This window comes from Cherax quadricarinatus, chromosome 18 (assembly GCF_038502225.1).
Source record: "Cherax quadricarinatus isolate ZL_2023a chromosome 18, ASM3850222v1, whole genome shotgun sequence".
NCBI lineage: Eukaryota > Metazoa > Arthropoda > Malacostraca > Decapoda > Parastacidae > Cherax > Cherax quadricarinatus.
The window spans coordinates 39,084,199-39,106,335 of NC_091309.1; the positions used below are offsets into that span (position 1 = coordinate 39,084,199).

At 39.4% G+C, this 22,137-nt stretch overlaps 1 protein-coding gene across 1 annotated transcript in view; it reads left to right on the top strand.

Annotated features, from left to right (window-relative positions):
- LOC128689496 (procollagen-lysine,2-oxoglutarate 5-dioxygenase 1) overlaps window positions 1-22,137 on the top strand; it is a 74,105-nt gene that overhangs the window by 15,616 nt on the left and 36,352 nt on the right. Inside the window, exons 2-3 of the mRNA XM_053777857.2 lie at window positions 2,599-2,687; window positions 14,979-15,115. Coding sequence (XP_053633832.1) covers window positions 2,599-2,687; window positions 14,979-15,115 — 226 coding nt within the window. The remainder of the gene's footprint in view (window positions 1-2,598; window positions 2,688-14,978; window positions 15,116-22,137) is intronic.

A 22,137-nucleotide genomic window follows, 5' to 3' on the forward strand; every position in this document is an offset into this window, starting at 1 on the left:
TGTGAGTGTCAGGGAAGTGTGTGAGGCAGTGGGTAAAATGAAAGGAAGTAAAGCAGCTGGGATTGATGGGATAAAGATAGAAATGTTAAATGCAGGTGGGGTATATACTTTTGGAGTGGTTAGTGCTTTTATTTAATAAATGTACGGAAGAGGGTAACGTACCTAGGGATTGGCATAGCGCATGCATAGTTCCTTTGAATAAAGGCAAAGGGGGACAAGAGAGTGTAAAATTTATAGGGGAATAAGTCTGTTGAGTATACCTGGTAAAGTGTACAGGGCTCGTCACGGCATTATGCCGGGTGAGTGTCCTGGCATAATGCCGTGACGAAAATCAAAGGCCTACCATACGGGGGGCTCTTATTTTTGTAAGTGCATTCTGCTGGGTAGCAGCCATTAGCATGATGTCACAGCCTGCTGCCACACTTCACAGTGACTTCTCATTGCTCACGTGGCTGCCTTGGTGAGAGGAAGTGTTGCACCGTTGTCTCTCATCCACCCAATCTTTTGTCTGGTGTTCCCTTTGGTTTTGGGGCTATACATGTTTGATTATGCATAAAAGGACATCTTTAACACCTGAAACTATAGCTCAAATCATAGGGCTTCACAAAACTTGGCACCAGATGAGAGAAATAGTGGAGAATGTTAGTGTGTGTGTGAGCGTTCATTGAGGAACTGGGTGCAGCATTTCAAAGCTGGTGGCAATGTCAAGTTACTCTCTGCCAAACCTTGGCCTGGCCCCTCAAGGAAGACATCTGTTTGTACAAGCTTCTAGTTATTTTCCCACATAGCCTTATTGCACATGCCACACAGGATGCATACACTCCTATGCTGGCTTCAGCTGCTGTGGTAGGCCTCTTTTTTTTTAACAGGTCCTTAATAGGGGGATGATGAGCTGGTGGCTATGTTTTGTTCATGATTAGTGGGATCTTTAGTGCCATTACTGGCCACCTTGCTCGGTGGCAGAATGGCCTAGCTGGCTGGTGGCTGTATTGATAATGTAGTCGGTACACCACCTGCAGTCAGGAAGAGGTTTACCAGGGTAACAGCAAACAGAGTGGGAATGTAAGTCACTCTTTGTGGTTGACCAGTCTCTGGTCCAAGCTACTCCAGTAGCTTGGACCAGAGATTGTTGAAAACAATTATGTATGCAGCAGAAACAGTCAAGGAAAAACTTGTGTGGTACACCTCAACTCACAAGGATGCCTAATAAAGGTTGTTTCTGCTGTAGGAGTGTGATTTTCATCCTTCCTTGCTGTGTCCAACACAGTGGGCCAGAACCTCAAAAGTTTTAGCATATGATGTGATCTTATTAACTCTTTCAGGGTTTCGGCCGTACTAGTACGGCTTACGTGCTAGGGTCCTTGACGTGTCCTCATAAATTCTAGCGCCTTCAAATATAGTGAGAGAAAGCTGGTAGGCCTACATATGAAAGAATTGGTCTGTGGTCATTGTGTGTGGAATAAAAGATACTCCTGCAGCACACAGTGCGTAATGAGAAAAAAAAAATTTGACTGTGTTTTTGATTAAAACGGTGACTTTGCACTGTATTTTCGTATGGTATTTATTGTTGTATTCTAGTTTTCCTGGTCTCATTTGATAGAATGGAAGACATATTACAGAAATTGAGATGATTTTGACTGGTGTTACAATGAAAAGTACCTTGAAATTGAGCTCAAAGTAGCAAAATGTTTGATTTTTACCAAAGTTCAAAAGTAAACAAATCATGCTAAGCGTCCAATACACGTCAACTGGTGAGTCTAATATTCTTTCACAAGTGTGCCAATATTATTTATGCCATTTCTACACTAATGCAGTAGTCTGCATAACAGTAAATCTTCTATTTTTTGTGAGAATAAAAATTCAAAATGGAAAGCAAAAGAATGTAAGAGGGGCCTGGGGACGTGACTAATGAACAGAGGAAATGTTATTTTAGTGCCAGGAATGTCTTTCTTGTTTATTCTTGACCCTATTTGGAAATTGGCAATTTTTTGAAATTTGTGTGAAATTGGCAAAATTGCTAAATTCTGACCACTGTATTGGATAGTTGACATCGGTAAATGGGTTTTTTCTTGTACTCATTCGATAGAAAAAATGTTGTTCTAGCTAAATAGGTATGATTTTTGTCGACTAGTACACTGGAATTGGCCGAAAATATGGCTCAAAGTGGGCAAAATCGCCGATGCGTAAACATCGTCGAGACCGTTAACTTCGCAAGAGCATAATTCCGTAAGTTTTCCATCAAATTTCGTACTTTTGGTGTCATTATGATCGGGGAAAGATTCTATCTTTTCATAAGAAAAAATAATTTTTTTTTTTTTAAATTTGGGGGGCCCTGAGAACAAGTCTCTGAGAAGGCCTGTGGACCCCTGAAAGGGTTAAACTGATCTACCCTGCAAAGCAGTGCATGAACAGGTGACTCGGCACTTCATACAGTAGTGTGTGTTGTTTCAGTTCACTGCATTTTATTAATAAAATCCCAGCAGGCTAAATGTCCCAAAATAATTGTCTTGAGTGTTGTAGTAATGTCCTTATCCCTCAGGTTAATATTGCTTTGAGCAAGATCTAATGCATTTCATTTAAACTTTACCTTTGTTTCAGATCTGGTAGTAATAACAGTAGCCACCAATGAGACTGATGGTTATCACCGCTACATGCGTTCCCTGAATGTGTATGGTCTGAATGTCAAGGTGAGGTTTTTGTTCTTTACTCCAGATTAGATGCAAGAACTTTCTATTGTATTAAACATGTTAACGTTTCCTTAAAAATTTTGGAGAATCCTGTACCAAATATTGTTTTACTTAAAGATTTCAACCTCCCTAATATAAAATGGAAGATGATAGACAACAGAATCATACAAGGAAATGTACCAGGAAGTTCTCCTCCTGGGCACTCTTAAGGCTTGGCAAAACGTTTGCATTGAATCACCAGGTAACAGAACCATCAGAAGCGAGAATACACTATATGATTGCTACAAACAATGAGGAACCAAACAGACATAAAAATTAGTATAATACACTTTGATCAGAACTTCATTGACGGGCTCTGAGAGTAGTTAAACTCTCGAAAATCTTCAAAGGTAAGTGTAGACAAGCATAAATTCATGGGTGAATAACCTAAAGGAAGGGAAGTTAAATAAATACAGTGTCATCAATCCCAGAAATTACTGGGATGAAATAAACAGTGAATTAACAAACATCCCATTGAACACCATTCTGAGCACTCAACCCAGGATAATGCATGGAAAAACTGAATGCAGTGTCATACACAGTCTTTCATATGTCTACCTAAGAAAACTTAAGAAGAGATAAAACATAAAATAACATGGAAGAATTTTCAGAAGGAGAAAGGTTACTGAACTGTTCAAAGAAATGCAAGTACAATATTAAGAGAAAATAAAACTTACACTGGGAAATTACTGATACAGAGCCTCAACTAAAGCACTCATACCAGACAGAAAAAAAATGCAGAATAATTTAGGAAAGTAAGAAGAGACCTATACATAGACTTTTTCATATATGCAAAATTTGAGTCAAAACCCTCTCCCAGTAATGGTTTTCTATGTAATGGAGACTTGTACACATACCTGAACAAAGAAATAAGCAAAATCCAGAAAGAACTGTATGAATTAGTGCTCCACAGTCCAAGTGACACAGTGAGAATTGTATACATATTTAACATTACCACAAATTCTTTAGATTTCAAAAAAGGACAGTATGTCCATATATGCAATACCTGGGCCTGTTTCCTGGAATTTTGTATTTATAAAGAAATGCACAGTACCATTAGCATGAGCACTCATTGCTCTTAGAAAGAGAAGTTTAGATTCTGAGGCCTTAAAAGATGCACACGTACCCCCTCTTCACTGAGAAGTCAGCAGAGCTATGGCAGAAAATTAAACCAATAAAAATGAGTTAACAAAAACTTCTGAAAGAGTGCTATGATACCAGATTATTGTTTTTATGAAAAACATGACCAACCCAACCCACATCAACATAGATTTAGAACAGGAATATCATGATTGTCACAACTATTAGATAATTATGACAAAATCACATAAGCTTTGGAAGAAAATCTATGTTGGTTTACACAGATTTTGCTAAGGCATTTGACAAGTGTGACCATGAAGTGAAAATGACTTAAGGCATCTGATTAACAGAGCATAGACTGGCAGTAAACAAAACAATCTCAGCAATGCAAAAAGTTCACTTCCCCAAGGTTTGGTCTTTGTACCTTCACTGCTTCTCATCCTCAAAGCTGACAGATAAAAACACTATTGATAAATTAGGCACATGTACAACTCTTGGGTATCTTCATTGAGGAAACGTTTTGCCACACAGTGGCTTCACCAGTCCATACAAAGGAGAATCTTGAAGAACAGGAGGAGAATGAGGTAATCAGTCCCTCAACCTTGAGTCGATGTGGTCAGTCCATCAATCTTGAATAAAATACGGCATAAGTGCGGAGAAGGAGCTTAAAAACCGTAGGCAGGAAAGGTGCAGCAGTCGTAGGTGGTGTCACATTTGCTCAATGTGGAAGTAGGTCGTGCCCAAGGGTTAGGCAAGCAAAGAATTCCCAAGTATTAAGATACCAAGAAGTTGCAGTGTCTGACAGGATTGTAGATCAATGGTTCAGAGAACCGACACGTTTCACAAATGTGACACCACCTATGACTGCTGCACCTCTCCTGCCTATGGTTTGTAAGCTCCTTCTCCGCACTTATGCCGTATTCTATTCAAGATTGATGGACTGACCACATCAACTCAAGGCTGAGGGACTGATTACCTCATTCTCCTCCTGTTCTTCAAGATTCTCCTTTGTATGGACTGATGAAGCCACAGTGTGGCGAAATGTTTCCTCAATAAAGATACCCAAGAGTTGCACGTGTCTAATTTATCAATGTGCCGGTTCTCTGAACCATTGATCTACAATCCTGTCAGACATTGCAACTTCTTGGGATCTTAATACTTGGGAATTCTTCGCTTGCCTAACCCTTGGGCACGACCTGCTTCCACATTGAATAAATGTGACACCACCTATGACTGCTGCACCTCTCCTGCCTACGCTTTATAAGCTCCTTCTCCGCACTTATGCCGTATTCTATTCAAGATTGATGGACTGACCACATCAACTCAAGGCTGAGGGACTGATTACCTCATTCTCCTCCTGTTCTTCAAGATTCTTCTTTGTATGGACTGATGAAGCCACTGTGTGGCGAAACGTTTCCTCAATGAAGATACCCAAGAGTTGCACATGTCTAATTTATCAACGTGTCAGTTCTCTGAACCATTGATCCAAAAACACTATTGACAGCTTCATATGCTTTATGGATGATATCAAAATGAATTTGACAGTCAATTCAGTAGGAGATACAGAAGAATTACAATCAAATATCAAGATCTTCCAGTGGGCAAATAAAGATAGCATGATGTTCATTGGTGACAAATTTCAGTTTTTTAGATGTAGAAAGAATGAACTCAAAATAAGGACCTGATACATAACACAGGCAAACCATGTCATAAATAAATAAATATTCCACAAAGTATATGAGTGTTACAGAATTAGGTGACATTTTCATAGTTTGTGGAAAGCTCATGGAGGTTCACTGTGAGAGACTTAATAGTGACAGTGCCATAGGTCTCACATTTAAGGATAACAGCAATGTTATTTAAACCTAATGAAAAGTTGTAGACTGGATAATCAGACATTCAAAACAGAGATGTCAGTCCAAGATGATTCTCTTGTCACTTGTTCTCTTTAGGATGGAATATTACTAAATAATAATAGTCCCTTTCAGGACAGGAAAAATTACAGAACTGGAAGACATGTATAGAATCTTCACTTCTCATGTAAATTTAGTCAAGCATCTGAACTACTGGAACTGAGACTAGACTCCTTCAGATATAGGTCAGAAAGATGTATCAGTATTTACACCTGGAAAATTTTGAAGGGATTGGTCTTGGTCCTGCATGCAAAATACTTTCATTGAAAAGCAGGAGCATGATGAATGCACTGAGGGAGAACTCTGTAAGTGTACGGGGACCGAGACTACAACATGCTGTTTTCAAGAGGGAACTTGATAAGTTCAAATCAATTTGTGGTCAACCAGGTTGTGGTTTGTATGTTGGACTGCTTGTAGCTAACACCAACCACCTGATCAAACAGGCCAGCAATTGGAGGCCTGTTCTGGGACTGGGGAAAGGGAGGAGTGATCCTTGTACAGTGGACCCCCGCATACCGTTGGCATCACATAACGTTAAATCCGCATACCGATACATTTTATCGCTAAGATTTTGCCTCGCATACCGCTAAAAAATCCGCTCAACGCTATTCGTCCGAGACGCGTCTAATGTGTGGCCTGAGCCAGCCTCACATGTTCCGCCGGTGGCATTGTTTACCAGCCAGCCTCCGCGGTAACACCCAAGCATACAATCGGAACATTTCGTATTATTACAGTGTTTTTGGTGATTTTATCTGCAAAATAAGTGACCATGGGCCCCAAGAAAGCTTCTAGTGCCAACCCTACAGGAATAAGGGTGAGAATTGCTATAGAGATGAAGAAAGAGATCATTGCTAAGTATGAAAGTGGAGTGTGTGTCTCCGAGCTGGCCAGGTTGTATAGTAAACCCCAATCAACCATCGCTACTATTGTGTCCAAGAAAACGGCAATCAAGGAAGCTGTTCTTGCCAAAGGTTCAACTGTGTTTTCGAAACAGAGATCACAAGTGATAGAAGATGTTGAGAGACTCTTATTGGTGTGGATAAATGAAAAACAGATAGCAGGAGATAGCATCTCTCAAGTGATCATAAGTGAAAAGGATAGGAAGTTGCATGAGGATTTAATTAAAAAAATGCCTGCAACTAGTGATGATGTGAGTGAATTTAAGGCCAGCAAAGGTTGGTTTGAGAGATTTAAGAAGCGTAGTGGCATACATAGTGTGATAAGGCATGGTGAGGCTGCCAGTTCGGACCACAAAGCAGCTGAAAAATATGTGCAGGAATTCAAGGAGTACATAGACAGTGAAGGACTGAAACCTGAACAAGTGTTTAATTGTGATGAAACAGGCCTGTTTTGGAAGAAAATGCCAAGCAGGACCTACATTACTCAGGAGGAAAAGGCACTCCCAGGACATAAGCCTATGAAAGACAGGCTTACTCTTCTCATGTGTTCCAATGCTAGTGGTGATTGCAAAGTGAAGCCTTTATTAGTGTATCACTCTGAAACTCCCAGAGCATTCAGGCAAAAGAATATCCTCAAGGCTAATTTGTGTGTGCTGTGGAGGGCAAACAGTAAGGCATGGGTCACTAGGGACTTTTTCTATGACTGGTTACACCAAGCATTTGCCCCCAATGTGAAAAATTACCTAACTGAAAAGAAATTAGACCTTAAGTGCCTCCTGGTGTTAGACAATGCCCCTAGTCATCCTACAGACGTGGCAGAGCGACTTTGTGGGGACATGAGCTTCATTAAGGTGAAGTTTTTGCCTCCTAATACCACTCCTCTCCTGCAGCCCATGGACCAGCAGGTTTTTGCAAACTTCAAAAAACTGTACACAAAAGCTCTGTTTGAAAGGTGCTTTGTAGTGACCTCAGAAACTCATTTGACTCTAAGAGAGTTTTGGAGAGATCACTTCAATATCCTCAATTGTGTAAACCTTATAGGTAAGGCTTGGGAGGGAGTGACTAAGAGGACCTTGAACTCTGTTTGGAAAAAACTGTGGCCAGAATGTGTAGACCAAAGGGATTTTGAAGGGTTTGAGGCTAACCCTGGGAATCCTATGCCAGTTGAGGAATCCATTGTGGCATTGGGAAAGTCCTTGGGGTTGGAGGTTAGTGGGGATGATGTGGAAGACTTAGTGGAGGAGGACAATGAAGAACTAACCACTGATGAGCTGCTAGATCATCTTCATCAGCATGAGGCCACACCTGAGGAAACTGGTTCAGAGGAGGGGAGAGAGAAATTGAAGAAGTTGCCTACTTCAAAGATTAAGGAAATGTGTGCAATGTGGCTTAAAGTGCAAACCTTTTTTTGATGACAATCACCCTAACACAGCTATTGCAAGCCGTGCTGGTGACTATTACACTGACAATGTTGTGAACCACTTTAGGAAAGTCATAAAGGAACGGGAGGTACAGGCCTCTATGGACAGATATGTTATGCGACAGAAGTCCAGTGACTCTGAAGCTGGTCCTAGTGGCATTAAAAGAAGAAGGGATGTAACCCCGGAAAAGGACTTGACACCTCAAGTCTTAATGGAAGGGGATTCCCCTTCTAAACACCAAGACTCTCTCCTCCTCCCATCCTATCAGTCATCACCAGATCTTCAATAAAGGTAAGTGTCATGTAACTGTGCATGTCTTTTTCAGTTTGTGTGTATTAAAATTAATATTTCATGTGGTAAAAATTTATTTTTTCATACTTTGGGGTGTCTTGCACGGATTAATTTGATTTCCATTATTTCTTATGGGGAAAATTCATTCGCATAACGATAATTTCGCATAACAATGAGCTCTCAGGAATGGATTAATATCGTTATGAGGGGGTCCACTGTAATTGGCTTTAGGTGAAGACGAGCCTGTCTTTCCTTTTTTTTTTTCATATCTTTGTTCACTGTTTTACTTATACATTGGAACCTTGGTTTTCGAATTTAATTCATTCAAGATGTCGATTTGAAAACCAAAATTGACAACAACCAGAGCAATAATGTACATTACAGTGGAACTCTGGTTTTCGCCCTTAATCCGTTCCAGAAGATCGGTCGCAATCCGAAATGGATGAAAACCGAAGTAATATTTCCCATAAGAAATAACGTGAATCCAATTAATCCGTTTCAGACACCCAGAAGTATTAACAAAAAATTACATTTTGTAGAGAATAACTGTAGTTTTGCATACAGAAAACAATGAAAAATAAATATGAAAGACTAATGAAATGGATAAATGAACATTTAAATCACTTTTACCTTTATTGAAGAGTCTTGTTGGCTTATGGAAGACAGCGAGGAAGGAAGAGGGAGGAGAGTTTATTGTCTGGAGACAGGACGAAATACTTGAATATGACACTAATATCAACTGCCATTCTCTCTCCTGCTGTGACTACATATCTGCCCATTATTATAAGAGTTAACAGTGTGTTTGTGAAGCTACCTGCATTACATTACAGTTTCATACGGAAAACACTGAAACAATGTATGTTGTTTATAAATAAGAAATATTGTATAAAAACAAGAATGTAAAGAAATAAGGCGGTTATTGTACGTATACACCTACCATCCGACTTACGACCGAGTTCGGTTCCGAGAAACCGGTCGAAAGTCGAAATGGTCGTAAGTTGAACTTTACTACTGAATATCAACAAAACATTTTTGTAATGACTTTATTTTATTGTTTTATTTTGGTATTTCATGTTTTACTTTACTTTTTATGCTGTTAGTACTGTATTTTATACTGTAAGGTTTAGGATAAACACTGTGTACAACACAAATAGTTGTTTATTTCCCAGAAATTTGGCATAAAAAGAGAGCGTGTATAGTCCCTTTATATAAAGGGAAGGGGGACAAAAGAGATTGTAAAAATTATAGAGGAATAAGTTTATTGAGTATTCCAGGAAAAGTGTACGGTAGGGTTATTATTGAAAGAATTAGAGGTAAGACAGAATGTAGAATTGCGGATGAGCAAGGAGGTTTTAGAGTGGGTAGGGGATGTGTAGATCAAGTGTTTACATTGAGGCATATATGTGAACAGTATTTAGATAAAGGTAGGGAAGTTTTTATTGCATTTATGGATTTAGAAAAGGCATATGATAGTGAACAGTATTTAGATAAAGGTAGGGAAGTTTTTATTGCATTTATGGATTTAGAAAAGGCATATGATAGTGGATAGGGGAGCAATGTGGCAGATGTTGCAAGTATGTGGAATAGGTGGCAAGTTACTAAATGCTGTAAAGAGTTTTTATGAGGATAGTGAGGCTCAGGTTAGGGTGTGTAGAAGAGAGGGAGACTACTTCCCGGTAAAAGTAGGTCTTAGATAGGGATGTGTAATGTCACCATGGTTATTTAATATATTTATAGATGGGGTTGTAAAAGAAGTAAATGCTAGGGTGTTCAGGAGTTGGTGGGATTAAATTATGGGGAATTAAATACAAAATGGGAAGTGACACAGTTGCTTTTTGCTGATGATACTGTGCTTATGGGAGTTTCTAAAGAAAAATTGCAAAGGTTAGTGGACGAATTTGGGAGTGTGTGTAAATTTAGAAAGTTGAAAGTGAACATAGAAGAGAGTAAGGTGATGAGGGTATTAAATGATTTAGATAAAGAAAAATTGGATGTCAAATTGGGGAGGAGGAGTATGGAAGAAGTGAATGTTTTCAGATATTTGGGAGTTGACGTGTCAGTGGATGGATTTATGAAGGATGAGGTTAATCATAGAATTGATGAGGGAAAAAAGGTGGGTGGTGCATTGAGGTATATGTGGAGACAAAAAATGTTATCTATGGAGGCAAAGAAGGGAATGTATGAAAGTATAGTAGTACCAACACTCTTATATGGGTGTGAAGCTTGGGTTGTAAATGCAGCAGCGAGGAGGCAGTTGGAGGCAGTGGAGATGTCCTGTCTAAGGGCAGTGTGTGTGGTGTAAATATTATGCAGAAAATTCGGAGTGTGGAAATTAGGAGAATGTGTGGAGTTAATAAAAGTATTAGTCAGAGGGCTGAAGAGGGGGGTTGCTGAGGTGGTTTGGTCATTTAGAGAGAATGGATCAAAGTAGAATGACATGGAGAGCGTATAAATCTGTAGGGGAAGGAAGGCGGGGTAGGGGTCGTCCTTGAAAAGGTTGAAGGGAGGGGGTAAAGGAGGTTTTGTGGGCGAGGGGCTTTGACTTCCAGCAAGCATGTGTGAGCGTGTTAGATAGTGAACGGAGACGAATGGTATTTGGAACCTGAAGAGCTGTTGAGTGTGAGCAGGGTAATATTTAGTGAAGGGATTTAGGGAAACCAGTTATTTTATATAGCCAGACTTGAGTCTTGGAAATGGGAAGTACAATGCCTGCACTTTAAAGGAGGGGTTTAGGATATAGACAGTTTGGAGGGATGTGTTGTGTATGTTTATACGTATATACAGTGGACCCTCGAGTTTTGGCAGCATCGAGTTTCGTGAAATTCGACCTTCGGCAAGTTTTTTTGGCAAAATTTGGCCTCGAGTTTCGTGATTAGACTTGTGTTTCGGCTACCGTCTGGTACCCGTCCGCCCGTCACCGCGCACACCAAGCCAGTCTCCCACACTATTCACATTCAGTGTGCCATTGTTTACCAACACGTGACCATCACCCCGCGGGTTCATACAATACATTTCATAATAATCCATTGTTTTTTGTGCTTGCAACTGCTAAATAAGTCATCATGGACTCAAGGAAATCTAGTGCAAGCCGTTTGGTAAATAAAGTGAGGAACACGATCCAGAGGGATTTTTAAGGACATGTGTGGAGCAAAGTAACATTTATGAAGGGGTTCAGGGAAACCGGCAGGCCGGACTTGAGTCCTGGAGATGGGAAGTACAGTGCCTGCACTCTGAAGGAGGGGTGTTAATGTTGCAGTTTAAAAACTGTAGTGTAAAGCACCCTTCTGGCAAGACAGTGATGGAGTGAATGATGGTGAAAGTTTTTCTTTTTCAGGCCACCCTGCCTTGGTGGGAATCGGCCAGTGTGATAATAAAAATAAAAAAAAATGTGTGGAATGTGGAATGAGTTGCAAAGTTTTGTTGAAAAGTATCACCCTGACCAAGCTGAAACAAGCCATATCTGCAGCATGTACAATGACAGTGTTGTGTCCCACTTCAGGGAAATCTTAAAGAAACGCCAGAAAAAGACCTCTCTGGACAGATATTTTGTGCGACAGGGGTCCAGTGACTCTCAAGTTGTTCCCAGCGGCATTAAAAGAAGGGAAGTAACCCCAGATAAGGACTTGCTACCTAAAGTCCTAATGGAAGGAGATTCTCCTTCCATACAATAGTGTACACCTTCCTCCTATCCCCTCCTCCCATGTTCCATCCACCCAGAAGTCTTCAGTAAAGGAAAGTGTAATGTTATTATTATTTTTTATATGTATGTTCTTGATTTCTCATTGATTTCAGTATATAAATCTTTATTTAATTTGAAAAAAAAATATTTTATTTTAATATTTTTGGGTGTGTGGAATGAATTAATTTTATTTCCATTATTTCTTATGGGGAAAATGGGTTCGAGTTTCGTGAATTTCGACTTTCGGCAGGCTCTCCGGAACGGATTAATCATGAAACTTGGGGGTCCACTGCACTTCTAAACTGTTGTATTCTGAGCACCTCTGCAAAAACAGTGATTGTGTGTGAGTGAGGTGAAAGTGTTGAATGATGATGAAAATATTTTCTTTTTGAGGATTTTCTTTCTTTTTGGGTCATCCTTCCTTGGTGGGAGATGGCCAACTTGTTAAAAAAAAAAAAAGAAAAAAATATAGTAAATTGATCATTTTGTTATACAGTGGAACCTCAAAAATCGAACTGCTCCCAACTCAACCAATTATGTAAGTGTATTTTTGTAAGTGCTTTTATAAGTGTATTTTTGAGGGTCTTAAATGGTCTAATCTAATTTACATTATTCCTGATGGGAATAAATTCGTTCGGTAGTGGCACTCGAACAGCCTTCTGGACTGAAGAAAGTTCGATATTTGAGGTTCCACTGTATTACTAACTGTAATGTTACAAAATTGTAAAACTATAATGCTTCAAATTTGAAATGTTCAAATTCATTGTTTAAAATAACTCATTTGTACTTGATATTGTAAATTGTCTACAGTAACTGTTACCATTAAATCTATTATAGCTTAAATAGTCTGAAGTTATTTTTAAGCCTGCCCATAATGCTCTGCATACAAGGTTGTACTGCATACATAGTTGTACAAGGGGCTTGTACAACTATGTATCATGTCCTAATAAAATATTATTATTATTATTTCTTGTATTCCTCTGCATAATGTACTAGCTGAATTTTGCCTTTAAGATAGGTTATTGAATCATTCTAAATAAGGGTTATTGTTCTTTTAATGCTGGTGAAGGGCTCTTGATCCAAGGAATTGGAGATATCTTTACCTTCTGCAGATGAAACAAACCTCTTAGCTTCCTATTCCCTTTATGGGTTTAGCACTTTTCTAGTTATAAATACAGTGATAATCTAAAAGTCAGATTATAATAATAATAATATTTTATTTTGACATGATACAGGTGTGTACAAAGAAATATAATACGTTTGATTTTTGAGGTTCCACTGTATCACATATTGAACATTTCGAAAATAGGACCATTTTTTTGGACAAACTGTGTCCCTGTTATCGAACGCGCCCCTATTTTCGGGCCGCCGGGTACAGGACCTGTCTGCCAGCCCGCTCTGTCCACGTCCCCGCGCAGGCGCTGTGAGCAGTCTAGCTTTGTTTATGTTTGAGTGAACACTAACCTGCGCTCTCATTCATGCATTTTACGATTATTTCGTTGTGTTTAGTGCTTGTGGGACTGTGAAATAAGCTGCCATGGGCCCAAAGAAACTTGCTAGTGGTACCCCTGTGGTAAAGAAAGTGAGAAACACCATAGATGTGAAGAAGGAAATAATACAGAAGTATGAGAGTGGTGTGAGACTTGTTGAGCTTGCCAGGATGTTTGGGAAAAACAAGTCGACCATCGGTTCTATCCTGTCAAAGAAAGAACAAATCAAGGAAGCTGATGTTGCGAAAGGTGTTAATATAGGGAGTGGATGAGGTGCCTTCTTCAAAGATTAAGGAGATTTGTGCCAAGTGGAATGATGTCCAAATGTTTGTGCAAAAGTACCACCCTGAGCAAGCTGAAACAAGCCATCTTTGCAACAAGTTCAGTGACAGAACCATGTCCCATTTTAGGGAAATGTTAAAAAGGTGCCAGAAACAGAGGACTGTGGACAGTTATTTTGTGAGACAGGGGTCCAGTGACTCTCAAGCTGGTCCTAGTGGCATTAAAAGACAGAGAAGGGAAGTAACCCCAGAGAGGGCTTTACCTGAAGTCCTCACGGAGGGGGATTCTCCTTCCAAACACTAACCCCAACTCCCTCTCTCCTCCTCCCTATCTTCCAGATGCCATCACCAATCTTCAATAAAGGTAAGTAAAAATGTTATTTTATATGTATTACTATACATAATTAAAAACTATAGTATTTGTTGTATGTAAAACTGTAATTAATCTCTATAAAATGTATTTTTTGTGTGAATATTTTTGGGTTTCTGGAATGGATTAATTGTATTTGCATTATTTCTTAGGGGAAATATTGCTTCGAATTTCAGACTTTTCGAATTTAGAACTAACTCCTGGAACGGATTAAGTTCGATTTTTGAGGTTCCACTGTAGTTGGGTGCACCTGCCAAAATCCCCTTTATATGCAGAGCATTTTGGGCAAACTTAAAATTAACTTAAGATTAATAAGGCAATAGCAGTACATACGGTCATTGGACGAGTTAAAATAAATACAAGAGAACCGAGTATTCTATTAGGTCATGCTATATGGCTTTAATAAGTATTACGAGCTTGAGGAGTGCTTTGTTATTTTTTAATTTCTACGACAAAAGTCCATACAGTAGGCAGACAGATTTCCTCCATTATTATTATAATTAGAACGGAATTTATTCTTGCTCCTGTGGATTTCTCCAACTGAAGATGAAGTCTGTTTGCCATTGTTATAATGTTATTTTTGATTTCAGATACTGATGAAAAATATAGTTTTTCTCGCATAGTCTATCCTGTTTTAAAGTTTCTTTGGTTATTTGTCTAAAGTAATTTTTGTTATTGTACATCTTATGTCTATAATTATGGTAGCTCTAGGATGTAGAACTGTAACTAGTAAATGTTATAAAAAATTTATTCTTTGAAGTACAGGTCCAAGTTTTTGTTTATATGTTGATGGTAAACATCTGTGTTTAATTGTTGTATTTTTGGCAGGTATTGGGTTTAGGTCTGCCCTGGGAAGGAGGAGATGTGAAGAACTATGCTGGAGGTGGTCAGAAAGTCCTCATGCTGAGAGAGGAGCTCGCAAAGTATAAAGATGAACCAAATACAGTCATAATGTTCACTGACAGGTGGGTGCTTGTATGTAAGAAACAGGTATTATGTTGGCTGACAGGTGGGTGCTTGCATGTAAGAAACAGCTGTTATGTTGACTGACAAGTGGGTGTTTGTACGTAAGAAACAGGTACAGTGGAACCTCAATATTCGTATATCCCTGTATTCATGCGACTCGGTATTCACCAAACTTTTTTGAGAAAAGTTTGATTTGGTATTCAGATGTTGCCCTGATGTTAGGCCTAAACAAAATGGTCCATCTGGACGAAGTCAGATGAAAAGAAAGCATCAGCTTTCATTTATTAAGCACCGTTTGTGCAAGCTCCATGAAACGTGAAACTTTTTGGTATTTCATTGTTATTATGTGATGTTCTTTAAATATTTTCATTGAAAATAAGTAATCTTGGTCCCAAAAAATGAGTAGTGATCCAAACAAGCCTAAAAGGAAGGCAGTGAGAGCAGCAGTTACAGTGAAAAAAGAGCTCATTGCGAAGTGGGAAAGTGGAACGTGTCAGACCTGGCCGCTCAATATGGTATGGCAAAATCCACCATATCATACATATTGAAAAATAGAGGCAATTAAAAGGGCTGATGTAGTGAAAGGAGTGAAAAATCTTGCTGTGAAAAGGTCACAGATAATTGAAGAAAGGGAATAACTTTTGTTAACCCTTAAACGGTCCAAACAGATCGACGTTCAAATTCGTAGTGCTACAAAAGTAGATCTACTTTTTTTTACATATTTTCAAATATAACAAAAAAAAATGTACATAAAAGTTTTTTTTACATGTTTTCAAATGTAAAACAAAAAAGATCTACATTTTTTTACATACTTTCAGATGTTGAAAAAACGTATATATACGTTTGGACCATTTAAGGGTTTATATGGATTAATGAAAAACAATTGGCTGGCAAGTGTTTCTGAAACAATTTGTGAAAAAGTAAAACAGTTATATCTTAGGCAAGACTCCCTGGGAAACAGTGCTGAAAGTGATGAATTTAAGGCAAGTAGGGGTTGGTTTGATAGGTTTATAAAGAGGAGTGGGATTCATTGTGTAGTAAGGCATGGGGAGGCTACCAGTGCTAACAGAGATGAGGCTGAAAAGTTTGTTAAGGAATTTAAAACCTATGTAGACATTAAGGGATTTATTCCTCAATTTTTTAATTGTGATGAAACTGTCCTCTTTTGGTAAAGAATGCCTAAGAGAACCTACATCACACAAGAAGAAAAATCATTACCAGGACACAAGCCCATGAAAGATTGGCTAACACTCTTGTTGTGTGGTAATACAAGTGGGGACTGCAAAATTAAACCATTACTAGTCTACCACTCTGAAAATCCAAGGGTGTTTAAGAAAAACAATGATGAAAAGTAAACTCAGTGTTGTGTGGAGAGCTAAAAGGAAAATTTGGGTGACAAGGCAGTTCTTCACTGAGTGGATACATGAAGTGTTTGTCCTAAGTGTGAAGCAGTACCTTGCAGAAGAAACGTAAGGACACTTCTGGTAATGGACAATTCTCCTGCTCACCCTCCAGGCTTGAATGAGAATTTGGTAGATGAATACAGTTTCATTAAAGTGAAGTTCTTGGCATCCCCCCCTAACACCACTTCTCTTATCCAACTCACGGACCAGCAGGTAATTTCCAATTTTAAGAAACTTAATACAAAAGCAGTGTTTAAAAGGTGCTTTGAAGTGACCTCTGAAACAACTTACCCTTAGGGAATTTTGGAAAAAAACATCTTAATATCCTTCAGTGTTTAGGGATAATGGACAAAGCCTGGGGAGAAGTTTCTTTCTGGACAATGAACTCTGCCTGGAAGAAACTGTGGCTAGACTGTGTCAGTCAGAGATTTTGAAGGATTTGAGGCAGAACCTGCAGTGAATGATATTGTTTCTCTGGGCCAGTCAATGGGTTTGGAAATGGACAATGAGGATATAGAGGGGTTGATGGAGGATCACAAGAATGAGCTCACCACAGAAGGACTTCAGGACCTGCACAGGGAGCAGCAAGAAGTGGTTGAGGAAATTTCTTGAGGAGTTGAGCAGTAAGGGGAACATTTCCACTGCAGAAATTAAAGAACTGTGTTAACATTGGGCTCAAACATAGCCTGGTGGGAAAATGGCATCCTAACATTACTGTAGTGAATAGGAACATTAACCTGTTCAATGACAGTGTTGTTGACCACTTTAGAAAAAATTTGAAAAGTCATGAAAAACAGACAATGCTGGACAGCTTCTTTTTTTTTAAAGACACAAGTCAAATGCTAGTGAATCCTCATCATCTTCATCTGCTACTGCGCAGAGACTGAAAAGAGAAAAAGCACCAGATGAGCAGTTACCTGATGTTTTTATGGAAGTTGACATCCTTTCCAAACAATAACATTGCTCCACCTTCCTCTTAGGCTATCAGCACTCTTCATTAAAGGTAAAGTGCAGTTAAATTTTCATTTATTTCATTTATTTATTGTTCTGATAGTTTTCATGCACGATTGTATTATTTTTTTAAACACATCGATCATTTCCCACTGAGGCAGGGTGATCCACAAAGAAAGAAAAACACTTTCATCATCATTCAACACTTTCACCATCACTTATACATAATCACTCTCTTTGCAGAGGCGCTCAGATACAACAGTTGAGAAGTCCCTCCAACCTGCCAATATCCCAAACCCCTCCTTTAAAGTGCAGGCATTGTACTTCCCATTTCCAGGACTCGAGTCTGGCTAACTTGTTTCCCTGAATCCCTTCACAAAATATTGCCCTGGTCACACTCCAACAGCTTGTCAGGTCACAAAAACCATTCGCCTCCATTCACTCCTATCTAACAGGCTCACACATGCTTGCTGGAAGCCCAAGCCCCTCTCCCACAAAACCTCCTTTACCCCCTCCCTCCAACCTTTTCGAGGACGACCCCTACTCCGCCTTCCTTCTCCTACAGATTTATATGCTCTCCAAGTCATTCTGCTTTGTTCCAGCCTTTCTGAATGACCAAACCACCTCAACAACCTCTCTTCAGCCCCCTGCCTAATACCTTTAGTAACTCCACACCTAATTTCCACACTCCAAATTCTCAGCATAATATTTACATCACACATTTCTCTTAGACACGACATCACCACTGCCTCCAGCTGCCTCCTCGCTGCAGCATTTACAACCCAAGCTTCATGCCCATATAAGTGTTGGTACTACTATACTTTCGTACATTCCCTTCTTTGCCTCCATGGATAACTTTTTTTTGTCTTCACAGATACTTCAACATACCACTCACATTTTTTCCTTCATCAGTTTTGTGGTTAACCTCATCCTTCATAAACCCATCCACTGACAAGTCAACTCCCAAATATCTGAAAATATTCAGTTCTTCCACAATCTCTCTCTCCAATGTGATATCTAATTTTTCTTTATCCAAATCGTTCGATACCCTAATCACCTTACTCGTATCTATGTTCACTTTCAACTTTCTACCTTTACACACCCTCCAAAACTCATCTACTAACCTTTGCAACTTTTCTTTAGAATCTCCCAAAAGCACAGTATCATCAGTAAAAAGTAACTGTGTCAACTCCCATTTTGTATTTGATTCCCCATAATTTAATCCCATCCCTTTCCCCAGCACCCTAGTATTTACTTCTTTTACATACTTATCTATAAATACATTAAACATCCATAGTGACATTACACATCCCTGTCTAAGACCTACTTTTACCGGAAAGTAATCTCCCTCTCTCTCTCTTGCTCACCCTAACCTGAGCCTCACTATCCTCATAAAATCTCTTTACAGCATTTAGTAACATACTACCTATTCCATACACTTGCAACATCAGCCACATTGCTCCCCCATCCACTCTATCATATGCCATTCCTAGATCCATAAATGCAGTGAAAACTTCCCTACCTTTATCTATATACTGTTCACATATATGCTTCAATGTAAACACTTGATCTACACATCCCTTACCCACTCAAAAGCCTCCTTGCTCATCTGCAATCCTACTCTTTGTCTTACCTCTAATTCTTTCAATAATAACCCTACCATACACTTTACTGGTATATTCAGTAAATTATTCCCCTATAATTTTTACAATCTCATTTGTCCCCTTCCCTTTATATAAAGGAGCTATACATGCTCTCTGCCAATCCCTAGGTACCTTCCCCTTCTTATTAAACAAAGATACCAAACACACTTAACACAATACCCAGCCGCTTTTAAAATTTGTCACGATCCCGTCAGTTCCTGCTACTTTACCCCCTTTCATTCTACGTAATGCCTCATGCACCTTCCCCACATTCGCATCCTGCTCTTCTTCACTCCTAAAAGATGTTATACCTCCCTGATCAGTGCATGAAATTACCGCCTCTCATCATCGACATTTAAAAGTTTCTCAAAATAGTCCCGTCATCTACCCAATACCTCCAACTCCCCATGTACTAGCTCCCCTACTGTTTTTTAACTGACAAATCCATTTGTTCCCTAGGCTTTCTTAACTTTTTCATCTCACTCCAAAATTTTTTCTTATTTTCAGCAAAATTTCTTGCCAGTGCCTCTCCCACTCTTTCATCTGCTCTCTTCACCTTTCTTTTACTCTCCATATACTCTGCTATTCTTACAACACTTCTGCTTTGTAGAAAACCCTCATAAGCTACCTTTTTCTCTTATCACACCCTTTACTTCTTCATTCCACCAATCACTCCTCTTTCCTCCTCCACCCACCCTCCTATAGCCACAAACTTCTTCCCCACATTCTAATACTGCATTTTAAAAGTATCCCAACCCTCTTCAACCCCCCCACTACTCATCTTTGCACTAGCCCACCTTTCTGCCAATAGTTGCTTATATCTCACCCTAACTTCCTCCTCCCTTAGTTTTTTCACTTTCACCTCTCTCTTACTTGCTGTTGCCATTTTCCTTTTGTCCCATCTACCTCATACTCTAACTGTAGCTACAACTAAATAATGATCTGATATATCTGTTGCCTCTCTATAAACATGTACATCCTGAAGCCTTCCATCAGCCTTTTATCCACCTTTACATACTTTAACAAACTACTTGCATTACATGCTCTATCATACCTTGTATACTTATTTATCCTCTTTTTCATAAACCATGTATTACTTATTACCAAACCTCTTTCTACACATAGCTCAATTAAAGGCTCCCCATTTTCATTTACCCCTGGCACCCCAGATTTACCTAAAACTCCCTCCACAACATTTTTACCCACTTTAGGACTGAGATCCCCAACCACAAGTACTCTCACTTGGATCAGAACTCCCCACACACTCACTCAACCTCTCCCAAAATCAATCAATCAATCTCTCTATCTCTCTATCTCTCTATCTCTCTATCTCTCTCTCTCTCTCTCTCTCTCTCTATCTCTCTATCTCTCTATCTCTCTATCTCTCTATCTCTCTATCTCTCTATCTCTCTATCTCTCTATCTCTCTATCTCTCTATCTCTCTATCTCTCTATCTCTCTATCTCTCTATCTCTCTATCTCTCTCTCTATCTCTCTCTCTATATCTCTCTCTATATCTCTCTCTATATCTCTCTATCTCTCTATCTCTCTCTATATCTCTCTGTATCTCTCTATCTCTCTCTATATCTCTCTCTATATCTCTCTCTGTCTCTCTCTGTCTCTCTCTGTCTCTCTCTGTCTCTCTCTGTCTCTCTCTGTCTCTCTCTGTCTCTCTCTGTCTCTGTCTCTCTCTGTCTCTCTCTGTCTCTATCTCTATCTCTCTCTATCTCTCTATCTCTCTCTATCTCTCTCTATCTCTATCTCTCTCTATCTCTATCTCTCTCTATCTCTCTCTATCTCTATCTCTATCTCTATCTCTATCTCTATCTCTATCTCTCTCTCTCTCTCTCTCTCTCTCTCTCTATCTCTCTCTATCTCTCTCTATCTCTCTCTATCTCTCTCTATCTCTCTCTATCTCTCTCTATCTCTCTCTATCTCTCTCTATCTCTCTCTATCTCTCTCTCTCTATCTCTCTCTATCTCTCTCTATCTCTCTCTATCTCTCTCTATCTCTCTCTATCTCTCTCTATCTCTCTCTATCTCTCTCTATCTCTCTCTATCTCTCTCTATCTCTCTCTCTCTCTCTCTCTATCTCTCTCTATCTCTCTCTCTATCTCTCTCTCTATCTCTCTCTCTATCTCTCTCTCTATCTCTCTCTCTATCTCTCTCTCTATCTCTCTCTCTATCTCTCTCTCTATCTCTCTCTCTATCTCTCTCTCTATCTCTCTCTCTATCTCTCTCTCTATCTCTCTCTCTATCTCTCTCTCTATCTCTCTCTCTATCTCTCTCTATCTCTCTCTCTATCTCTCTCTCTCTCTATCTCTCTCTCTATCTCTCTCTCTATCTCTCTCTCTATCTCTCTCTCTATCTCTCTCTCTATCTCTCTATCTCTCTCTCTATCTCTCTCTCTATCTCTCTCTCTCTATCTCTCTCTCTATCTCTCTCTCTATCTCTCTCTCTATCTCTCTCTCTATCTCTCTCTCTATCTCTCTCTCTATCTCTCTCTCTATCTCTCTCTCTATCTCTCTCTCTATCTCTCTATCTCTCTCTATCTCTCTATCTCTCTATCTCTCTATCTCTCTATCTCTCTATCTCTCTCTCTCTCTCTCTCTCTCTCTCTCTCTCTCTCTCTCTCTCTCTCTCTCTCTCTCTCTCTCTCTCTCTCTCTCTCTCTCTCTCTATATATATATATATATATATATATATATATATATATATATATATATATATATATATATATATACAGTGGACCCCCGCATAACGGACGCCTTGCATAGCGGACAATCCGCATAGCGGACGCTTTGATCGCTAAAATTTTGACCCGCATAGCGCCCAAAAAACCCGCTCAGCGGCCTTCGTCCGAGACGCGTCCAATGTGCGGCCTGAGCCACGCTCACGTTCCGCGGGTGGCATTGTTTACCAGCCAGCCTCCGCGGTAACATCCAAGCATACAATCGGAACATTTTGTATTATTACAGTGTTTTTTGGTGATTTTTTTCTGGAAAATAAGTGACCATGGGCCCCAA